General features: G+C 34.4%; 2 protein-coding genes across 4 annotated transcripts in view; both read right to left on the bottom strand.

Annotated features, from left to right (window-relative positions):
- Nucleotides 1-694: 694 nt before the first annotated feature.
- On the bottom strand, nt 695-1135 carry LOC129281440 (stork-head box protein ham-1-like). Its single transcript, XM_054917376.2, has one exon. The coding sequence runs from the start codon at nt 1133-1135 to the stop codon at nt 695-697; it is 441 nt and encodes a 146-aa protein (XP_054773351.2).
- A 5292-nt stretch (nt 1136-6427) lies between these two features.
- LOC129281792 (prolyl 4-hydroxylase subunit alpha-1-like) overlaps nt 6428-11310 on the bottom strand; it is a 28097-nt gene continuing 23214 nt past the window's right edge. For all 3 annotated transcript variants that reach the window (XM_064112766.1, XM_064112765.1, XM_064112764.1), the window contains exon 11: nt 6428-9903. In XM_064112766.1, coding sequence (XP_063968836.1) covers nt 9833-9903 — 71 coding nt within the window. In that variant the 3' untranslated portion in view covers nt 6428-9832. The remainder of the gene's footprint in view (nt 9904-11310) is intronic.

Genomic DNA, 11310 nt, shown 5'->3' with positions numbered 1-11310 from the left:
TGCGGTGTGCACCCCAGCAGTTTGGTGGAGGGGTGCAGTGGGGTGCATCATGTAAAGGATCATTTTTCACAACATTTGGTAGGTTCTGAGGGAATAGACATGGATTGGTTTATACCACAGAGCGATCAGTACTCAGCTGAAGTGATTTGAGAAGGTGTATGGGGAGTTGGAGATGATATTGAAGTTGTCATTGTGACAGATTGTAGGTCACACAAGGTGATTCCATCATGAGGCATGTTTCAAATCAACAGAAAATCAGATGTATATTCAATTCACACCCTTGTACACATTATAATACCCATCTTTTTTTCTTCCTTTTTTTCTTGCCTTTAGTTTGGAGAGATAAACATTAAAAACTTAGTTTGGACAAACTTTCAGCATAAGACTGTGTTTGCCAATACTTTCAAGTCAAAGAATCAAATCCATATGAATGTTATCAAATCCACCGTCATGTTACAAAGATTAAGAATGACAAATAAGTTTTTTTGTTTTTTGCAAGTCATAAATTTCACCAAGATATCCCCCCCCCCTCTCTCTCTCTCTCTCTCCCTAGTCCCTAGTGGCCCTCTACTAGCTGCAGCTCCTTCCATCACAGTCTCTTCATTTCTATTCTTTTCCACATCCCCTCACTTTGCAATTTTTAATTACCAAACTTTCAACATGTACAATGTTTCCCATTTGTTTACATTTCTATCTAACTGACAATAATGGTCAACTTGGAAACGTCTAATTTGGGATAAACGATCTTACCTAGATTTGAGATGGTGAAATTCCTTGGAGGTTTCAGCACTCTTCTGGAGTAAGCAGAGCGGAGGCAATCCAACTGCTCTTCATCTCCTCTAACAAGAATGGTCCAAGGCTCGAGGGTTCCAACAAGGCTTAGTCCTCGAATGCTTTCCGCCAACGCTTTATTCCAAACACTGTGCTTATTTTCCCGTTGTAACTCCTTGAAAAGTTCCTTTCCATTCCTGGCCGTGTGCCGGTGATGCGAGCTGGTCGCCGCCGAGGCATCGGTCTCTCCGCCCGCCGAGGGTTTGGGCGGGATGGGCGAGAAGATTATGGCGACAGAGTCTGGAACGAGGGTTACGTTTTTGCTCACGGATTTCCGATCCCTTGTTGGTGTTTTCTGCGACATTTTGTCTGATTAATCTTGTAAGTGACCTCTAGGTAATTATCCAATTAATTCAGAAGGGAATGGGATATATGGAAGTTTAGCTCGAAAAAAAAAAACATCCCTCGACCAGTTGAGAAGGTCCTGCATGCCGCTGCGGGTCAAATATCCATGTGTAGACGATCTAATTCCATTCTCGATCCCCGGCGCGGCCCAGCGAACACATTCGAATATTCGAACATCGATCGCTGGAGTGATGCGCTCTTGCGTGGGCCTCGATGTATCCCTCTGGAGTTTCATGCAGGATAGTTTATCGGGAAAATAATAAAAGAATAGAAGAAAACAAACAAAATAAGTTTCATCGCTCTCTGTCTGCCTCGCTGAGAAACAAATCAAAAAGATACAGAACCAAACAAGAAATGGAGAAGAATGGGAATTAAGTTAAGGGGGAGGAGGACGAGGAAAGAGGAGGACCCAGGGGAGGAGGAGGAAGAAGAAGATGAGGAGATGATAAAAGGGAGAAGAAGAAGGAAAGGGAAGAGGATGAGGAGGGTGAGGAATGGGAAGAAGAAGAAGATGAAGAAAAAGAAGAAGGGGAAGAAGACTGAGAAGAGGAAATGAATATACCCAAAATAGGTCTAAAGAGAAAGAAAGAAAGTAAGAAAGTGTGTTTTTTGTAAGATACTTCCCTTTTGATTCTGTTTTCAAGAAATTGTTAAAAATAAATGTCAAACTGAAAAATGATTTATAATTTAATGATTGAATATTCGTGTTAATCCCGGATATGATATAGTCCTATACCTCATTCACACCTAGGCGGATATCTTGATTGAATCCCTTTCTCTCTTTCCCCTGATAATCACTCTATTAACCCCATAATGCTATATCTTGTCTAACTTCACTGGTTTCCCATTCTCTCTTAAAAATATACTTGACCGGATTAAACCCCCAACAGGATCTAAAATGTGGCTTGAAAATTGGTTGTCGTGTTAGTGTACGAAAAACACAAATCGGAATTAACTTTGGCTTTTCTATATACTTATTTTTACAGTATTCACAGTATTTTTTTATTTCCTACTTCAAAGGCCAGATCGGTATTTTCATAAGGTTTTGCACTATAAAACACAAATATAAGAACCTTCATGTACTTTATTATTATTTTTTTTTTGGGGGGGGGCAAAAACTGGGGAAAAATCAGTTAGGCATATTAAAAGAATTGTCTCCATATTTTTTTTCTACCGACCAATCCTCCAACGCGATCCGTCACTAGTATTATCAGAGTTCTTTTCCCATTATATGATCATTCAAATTATGAATATTTAAACTTTAGATGGGTGATATTTTTTGGGTTTAAAAAATGACCGAGTGTAATCGTTTTGCTTGTAGGTTCTAAAAAAACATTTTGAATGCTGTTCAGAGTGTTTAGTCTGCGGGGTGCTATACATGTACATTCATTTTTTTTTTGCCACATTCATTAAAAGCCTTTTTTCACGTTTAGAAGCCGTATTGATTAAAGGGAAGAACATCTTAACATAGTCCGATAAAAGCAATTTAAATTAAGCCTCTCGGTGAAAGAGAACTGTAAAGAGAAAGAGAGCTGTAGAGGTTGAGAAAGAAAGACACCACAAAGATCTAGGAAAGATAATCGCAAATTGTGAAAACACTTCTTCATTTATTTCGAGAGAGATTTCACACTTTCTATTGATCTATAGAATCTCTTTTTCTCCCAAATTATTTTTGCTAACATTTTACATCGGTTTCATTTGTTGTTACGCGGAAAGCGTTGTAGATTTCTCCATCTTTTTCCAAAAATATAAAAACCAGTGGTGTAATGAGCCAAAACTTTTGACGCAGGAGCGATGGAACCGGGGGAAGGACACTTGCCACCTCCCCCCCCCCCAAAAAAAAAAAAATCCCCGTAGAAAAACTGCCCCTTTCAAATTTGAAAATGCCCTTTTTTCAAAATGAAATGTGCCCCTTTTCGAAATGAAATACCCTTTTTGAAGTAAAACATAATATATTTTATGTCAGAAAATCACTAAATTTTTAGTTCGCGCTCGCATCAGTTTAGTAAGGTACTCATTCTGTTCCTGTTAACAAAAAATGCTTAGAATGTCCAGTTTTCAGGATGGAATATCACAAATTTTTATTTCGCGCTTCGTGCTCGCATTATTCGATTGATGAAATAGGTATCCTATTTATGAGTAACTGGTCATTTATATATGTTAAAAATTTTAGCTCGCGCTTCGCACTGGCGTTATTTAGTTATTGATCTTTTTTAGTTATACACATCTTTTTCATGATTACAGAAACTGCTCGGAATGTTTAATTTTCATGCATTATTACATGAAATGTTGAGATCGCAATTAGCGCTCACAACATGCCCTTTTAACAGCAATTTGCCCAATAATTGACCAAAAAGCGAGTTTTACAAATTACTTCAGATTTGATTTTTTTCCAAACCGCTCACTCGCAATGCTCTCTCGCGGCAAAAAATAAAGCATAAATATATATATTATCAATCAGAAATCACTTAAAAAAGGCTTTGCTCGACTTAATTACTACAAAACACACTACTTTACGCAAATGAAAATCTCATGGTGAAAATATCCTTTGCACCAAAATACCCATTTTGACATAAAGGTGCCCTTTTTGGCTCTTTGCCCAACGAAAATACGTTCCGCCGTCCTGTTTTGAGGACCAATAACTTGTCGAAATGGGGAACAATTTCTGAAAACAAAACGAACAAGCGGAAATTTTGACATTTTTAACATGAAAATCAAATTTTGTGATATAGTGACAGATTTTAAAAGGTTACATAATTTCGCCCCCTTTCTTTATTCCCCTCTTTTTATCATCTGTTGATTTTTCTTAGCCGTGATTTTTTTTATTGATTCATTATTATTATTATTATTTTCTTTGGGGGGGGGGGGGAGGGGGTAAATGCCTCCGATTCCCCAAGCCTAAAATCTTTACGTCAGTGATCTAAACATAGTATTGCTGAAGCCACCCCTGGAACATCATCATGATGGAAATAAAGGCTTCTGTGACGTCCCACTTTTGAGAAAATAATTCCTTGCAACTTCACAAGGTCGTAGCAAAATTTTTAGAAACCACCAAATTATCTTTCTTTTGTGTTAGTGAGCTTCAGCGTGTTTATGTTAAAAGGGTAATGGTTATCAAACGGTAATGATGAAAGTTTAACATTTCATGTGATTCCCAAGTGTTACACTCGTCACCGATGTAATAGACTCATTGTACTACATGTAGGCCTAAATGTGTTTTGGGTTAAATTATCTTCCCTTTTTACAATTTATTATTTTTAACATGGTCTCTTCTCTGCAAGCATGTTATTATTATTCTTTTTTTGGGGGGATTTTATTTCTAATTTAATTGTAAAAAAAAGAAAAGAAAGTATGTATTACATGGATTTAAGAAAGTTTACTTATACATTGATACCTAAAAAATTATATCTCCAACAATTTGTGTTTCCCCTTTTTAATATTCATTCCTCTTCTCCTAATTCTGTCATCACCACCATTATTAAAAAAAATAATGTCAACAAGACCCAAATTTTCAGCACCATCACCTCTAAAATCATCATAATCATCTCCACCATCATCATCATCATCACCACCACACCATCATGTTCATGATTATCATCATCGTCGTCATAATCATCACCACCATCATCTTCATTATCATCATCTTCATCATCATCATAATCATCATCATCTTCATCATCACCATCATCGTGGTCGTCATAATCATCACCACCACCATCTTCATTATCATCGTCATCATTGTCATATTGATCATCACCACGTCATTATCAATATAGTTATCTCCACCATCATGATCATAATTTTCATTGTCAATATCATATCAATATCATGATGGTCATCATCACTATCGTCATATTTTTTTTTTTCAATATTGAATTTCCTTTGTATTGCAATTTAAACTATTTTAATTTTTTTTACGGACCCCATGGAAGAACAGAGTAATTATGTTAATGACTCTAAAATGGGCAATCCTTTCGATTTTTTTATCTATTCAGCATATTTGTAATTCATTTTGTTTATTTCAATTGATGCCATCTATGTTATATATATTTATGTATTGTGTTTTTTAATAATTGGAAAATGAATAAACAAATAAACAATCACCAGCAGTAGTAAGAAAAGTACTTATCGTTGTATCACCATCCCACCATGACAATGACTCTCATCTGTATTTCTATTTCAAGTATATGTATTCCTTATCTTTAATCTGATTTTGTGTATACATTGATTTAAATATATATCTCATTATTATTTCAATTGAAACTGATAACAAATCCATTTTATTGAGCTGAATCTTCTTTTCGAAATCAAGGCAGAAAACAAGATATCTTTGACCAGTAATACCACGACCACCACCAAAACTATCACAAATACAACATTTATCACCACTTTTGCATTTCAATGTTCACAAGTTCATCTAGAATTTCACACAACCAAATCAAATCAATATTCATTTGTAAAGTTAGAACTGAACAGACAGGCAAATGTTGACCATCTGCAAGTCAAATATTCGCCCAAGGTGAAGCAATTTTCATACAATTCTGCAAGAGACACCTCAAATTTAATTTCTCCTACTAGATGAACAGATTTTTGTAGTCCTTAAATGCCTACCCCACAAAATGATGATTTGAATCAATAGAGAAAAATCAAAACAAGCATGACGCTGAAAATTCTATCAAGATCGGATCATGTGTTGTAGCAGGTCCATGATTGGATGTAAAATAAGAAAGTTATGACATTTTAAAGTTTTGCTTATTTTTCACAAATCAGTTATATGCATACTCAGTGACATGCAAATGAGAGAGGAGATGATGTCTGTTACTATTTCTTATGTTTGTTTTTTTGTTTGAATAATACAATATTTCAATTTTTACAGATTTGACAAGGACCAACTTGACAGCAGCATAAAAGGTTGAATTAATAGTAATTTCACATGTTCAGGGAGGAATAAAACTGTGTTTCACAGAAGTAGAAAATTTGAATATTTCATATAATAAAACACAAAAGAAATGGTGAGTGGGTCACCAACTAGGATGTTTTGTGAAATTAAGCCACATTTTTAAATGTTGTAACTTTCTTACTTACATCCGATTTGATGAAATTTTAAGGGTTAAGCTTGCTGAATTTTCATCTTTTTACTCCAATCAACTTGTTGTTGGGGGTGGACATGTCCTTGAAAGATTTGACAAAGGAAAAGCAACCTGTAATTTTCAAGTGCCAAGGAGAACAGAAAAATGGACACCAACTTGAATTATCTTACATATTCAACTCAAGTTTATTCATTAATTCATTTCCTCTTTTTTTTTGTAGCAAATATAATCAACATCATTACAAATACTTTTTAGGGGGGACACATTCAATAGAAGACAAAAAAAATCTGCATTATTATATAGAATTACTGTACATGATTGTTTGAAATTGAAGCAATGATATTTCACAGATTATTAATATGCAGTTACATACATATACAGGTCATATAATGGGTTATTTCAAATTTGGTGTCAAAAGTAGGTGTTATTGTGATTTAACACCAGTCATTACACTGAACTTGAAAATGGAACTGGTGTAACTCGGTGTTCAGTTTTCAATTATGTAATTGTACATGCATTGTAAACCTACAATTGGTGTTTGCAACTAGGTTTGGCAGCGAATTCACTCACTTAATTCTAATATGAACACCAAAACCAACACCAATATCAACACCAAACTTGAAATCAAGCAGAGCTATTTCTTCTACCTTGTTATAACATGTAAGCAATATCTTTATACATTTAGATCCTGTTTTCAAGTACTAAAAAATTTCACACATTTATATCATTTTGGACTTATTCTCTGCAGAATGATTCCACTGACTGGAATTGGTAAAAACTCTTCAATTTTAACGGCATAAACCTTTGCAGCAAAAGGATAACAAAACTACATGTACCAATGGCATAACATATTTCCTATTTCAATGATTGTCCTATTGTTTTGGTGAATTATCTTATCAGAATTTTTATGATAACATGTCTCTTATCACCTGTATTTCAAAGATTCTGGGGGTACCAAACATCTATTCAGAACAAATCTTTGAATAAAATATCCATAGCTATCGCAGTGCGAAATATGCCAGATTTACAGATCCTTGATACATATTCAGACCTTTGGGTACAATGTGTAATTTCTCTAATCAACTATCTATTTTCAAGAATGAAAATTACAAAAATTTCATATTTCAATATGTATATAATTATCTCTCAATTTTTTTTCTTCTCAGCTACACAAAGCCCAATCCTGCACAACATGATATAAAAATTAAGTTGCTCACATGATTGTCCATTCTTTGGGGTGTCATTTGAGAAGCACCACTGGAAAGATACTACTGTGTCCAACACAAAGGCTTGCAATTAAATTACAAGGTTATGAGAGCTATTCTTATTGATCAATGCGGGTTAGGTTCTGTTCACAACAGAGCACGCAACAAAGAAATTGATTGTCCTTGTCATTTTCTGATTGGTGGCACACCCCGTTACGGGACCCTAGGTACTTTTTGTATTGCATGAAAAAAATTGATTATCTTGCGCATTATATTTAGCAACTTAGTTAGATCATTTCTACTTTTGCAAATTTATGCTCTTATGTGAAAAATAGCGGAGTTCCAAGAATAGGATTCCTTTTGCAGAACTGCCAACCTTAATGGTGAAAACAATCATATAGATTCTTTATTTCTTCCTATCCTATTTTCAATCCTAAAATCTTATTTTTCTTGAAAATTTTGAGAAAAAAAAAAAAAAAAATAATTCTTACATTTCAAAAATCATATTTTTAGGGGGGAAATCCTATTTAGTATCACTTTCCCCTTAAAAATCCTACTAAATAGGATAAAAAAACTACTAATTGGCAGCTCTGCTTTAACATAAGAAAAACAAAATATGTGATATGAGTCCAACTATCGACTGACAAGAAAAAAGGCAGTTTTAAGTTATATTGAAACAATAATGCCAACTATACTCTTCCAACGTGTATAAATAGAGTTAGATTGTTTGTAAGCAGCCATTGTTAAATTATTATTTAAAGCACACGTGAAAGTCTCCATACCCGAGATATTTTTAAAACCAAAATTTAGATATACATGACAATACAGATCATTGAAGGTCATGATTTTTAGGTCAGTGAACCTAAATTTAATGGCCCATATTCTCAATGCCTGCCAAGGTTAAAGTTGAATCAATGTAGTTGCAGTAAGCAATAACGTCACAGGAACGTCTTTATAATTATAATTTATACTGTTAATGCAAACACTTTATAGGTGATAATTTCATTTGATTCTGTTCCAACTCATTTTGGGATTGTTACCACTTCTGGGATTTATGTATAAGCTGTGACTTAACTAGCCGCAGCCTAAATAAACCAGACATAACAATGCGCTACCATCTAAGTCCATTCTTAGTCCTTCCATTTGGAAGGGTTTATCACTTTAAATGATTTCCTGAACAGCAATGCGACCCAAGACAGGATGTAACAGTTTATTTTGTAATCTAGGTGAGTTGTTTAAGGTAGCTTTTGAGAATACAGGCCAATTCTCACTTTATCATGATATTAATATATGCAGTTTGTTATTCATGATTATCTCATTCTTACAACCTTGCATCATCAATTTTTTTTTACGGTAACATGATCTTCAATTTTCATTCTTAGACACCATCAACAAATTAATTTTAATTTTTGGTAGAAAATACAACTGCATGGTTGAAAATTGGCAGGTATAAAATGTATACAAAACTACAAAAATACTAAGGGAAGGATATTCTAAGAATTGCATAGTGTTATCATGTCTCTATATATAAACTCAAGCCTCAGAAGTTTAGGCAGTTCGAATTCTATAAATGACCATAAAACTGGTAGAAAACGACCTACACACATAGGATGGTATTATAAATTAAACCAAGGTTTAACTGCACTTATATGGGGTGCTGTGCTTCATACTATATTTCTTCCATATTTGTGGAAGTTATAATATATCACCTCATGTATCATAATTCATGATATTTTCCCCTATTCTTTCCATTTTATATGAGTCAATTAGTTTTTTGAAACATTTTTGCAGCAGAATAAGAATAACTTTGAACAGGGGAATGAGTAGACAAGTGGCACTCCATAAATGTGTGGTCTAAGTTAACCCAGGTTTAACTAAACCATGCTAGCAGAATACCTCTTATATTATTTTTTTCCATTTTATACGAGTCAATTAGTTCTTTGACAACTTTTTGCAGCAGAATAAGAATAACTTTGAACAGGGGAATGAGTAGACAAGGGGCTCCATAAATGTGTGGTCTAAGTTAACCCAGGTTTAACTAAACCGTGCTAGCAGAATACCACTTATATTATTTTTTTCCATTTTATATGAGTCAATTAGTTCTTTGACAACTTTTTGCAGCAGAAAAATAAAAATTAACTTTGAACTGGTGAATGAGTAGACAACTGGCACTCCATAAATGTGTGGTCTAAGTTAACCCAGGTTTAACCAAACCATGGCTAGCAGAATACCACGTATAGACTGTAAAACTGGGGATGAGATAATTTAATGTCCAAAATAAAATGGGTGAAAAGGAAAAGCAAGCATGTTGGCTAGTATTTAATATTATGGCAGAGAAAATGTCCCCCTTTGTCCGTTGTGCTATTCGCTGGAGCTTAATCCACACTTTCGTCTGAACTCCTGACCCATCTCGTGTATCCAGATGTTCGCAACTGGAAGAAATGAAGGAAAAAGAAAATATGAGTTATCTGAACTAAGGTCTAATATAAATTTAAAGTTGTGGTTTAAACATGAAGAGCCTATATCGTTAACAGTACAGGGGCCGTTGCAGAAAGAGTTGCAATCAAGCGCAACTCTAAAAATCACGAGCAACTTGATTTTCAACCAATCAACAGCGCGCATTTGGGACTTGCGTTCGATTTTTTTACTTGCGTTTAAACGCAACTCTTTCTGCAATGGACCCCTAGTTTAGTCTATCAACTCATATGAAACTTGATTCATTCTGGAATAATAACTGAAATAGTTTTCATCATTATTTAAGCATGGGGGAGGAACAAAATAACAAAGATATGAAACATCCAATGTAAAAATAATTTTGACATTTTCTGCTTCCAATCAGCATAATAATAATAATAATAATTAAGACTTATATCGCGCCAAATCCACTCTGTAGAGTGCTCAAGGCGCTTTTAAGGAAATTATAAAAGAAATTAAGAAGAATTGAAGAGATGTTTTAAGGTATTGTTTGAAAGTATCAGAGGTCAAGCACTGTTTGATGTTTTCAGGGAGGCTATTCCATAACTTGGAGGATGAGTGAAAAAATGATCTTTCCCCCCAGGTTTTGGAAACTTTGGGGGTAACGAGAGAATTGGAAAAGGAGGAACGTAAGGATCTTGAAGGGGTATAACTTTTGATCAGTGAAATGAGGTACATAATAGCACAGATATAGACTGACCATTGTCTAAGCTAATCAGTGCCCTCTAACACAATAGCAATTAATTGTAAACTCGATTTTTATGATTGATTGTACATTGCAGTCAATGCGATCAATCATATAAAATGTTCTACGATGATAGCTAAGCTTTGTGTTACTGGCCCCGGGACTTCAGAATATGGACCATTAATATCAAAGTTTTAAAAAGATCCTGTGAAAGATGACAATTCAAACTGAAATTAAGGGGATGGCTTATTAAAAGTTCACTTTTTTAGTGCAAGAAAAGAGCAAAACTAACATCAATGGTACAAATTTATTCAAGAAAGTTGTCCACCTAAATTAAATGAAAACATATCATTCCCGAATGGAAATATTCCAGAGAATGTTTGCAGTATCACATAGCAATTTGCTCCACATTTTTCAAAGACTGCTACACAAAAAGTCTTTTGCGTAGCAGCTTTTTGGACACAGGGCTGTATGAACAAGTTTCTATCACAATTAATTTTTGTAAGGCAAAATTTATGTTACATGTTAATAGGCAAGCCTACCATAACACCCTAAAAAGTGAACTTGAATAAAATGGAGAAATATCAAGCAAGCACAATGCTGAAAATTTCATAGAAAATCAGATTTCAATATTCAGTGTTATGCTTATTCAATTTCTCTTCTTCTTTTCAAATCCACT

Source organism: Lytechinus pictus, chromosome 18 (genome assembly GCF_037042905.1).
Source record: "Lytechinus pictus isolate F3 Inbred chromosome 18, Lp3.0, whole genome shotgun sequence".
Taxonomy (NCBI): domain Eukaryota; kingdom Metazoa; phylum Echinodermata; class Echinoidea; order Temnopleuroida; family Toxopneustidae; genus Lytechinus; species Lytechinus pictus.
Note: the sequence above shows the minus strand (reverse complement) of the source record. Positions and strands in the feature narration are given on the sequence as shown.

Bases quoted from the DNA above. Each gene is read 5' to 3' on its own strand.
- LOC129281440 (XM_054917376.2), bottom strand. From the start codon at position 1,135: ATGTCGCAGAAAACACCAACAAGGGATCGGAAATCCGTGAGCAAAAAC.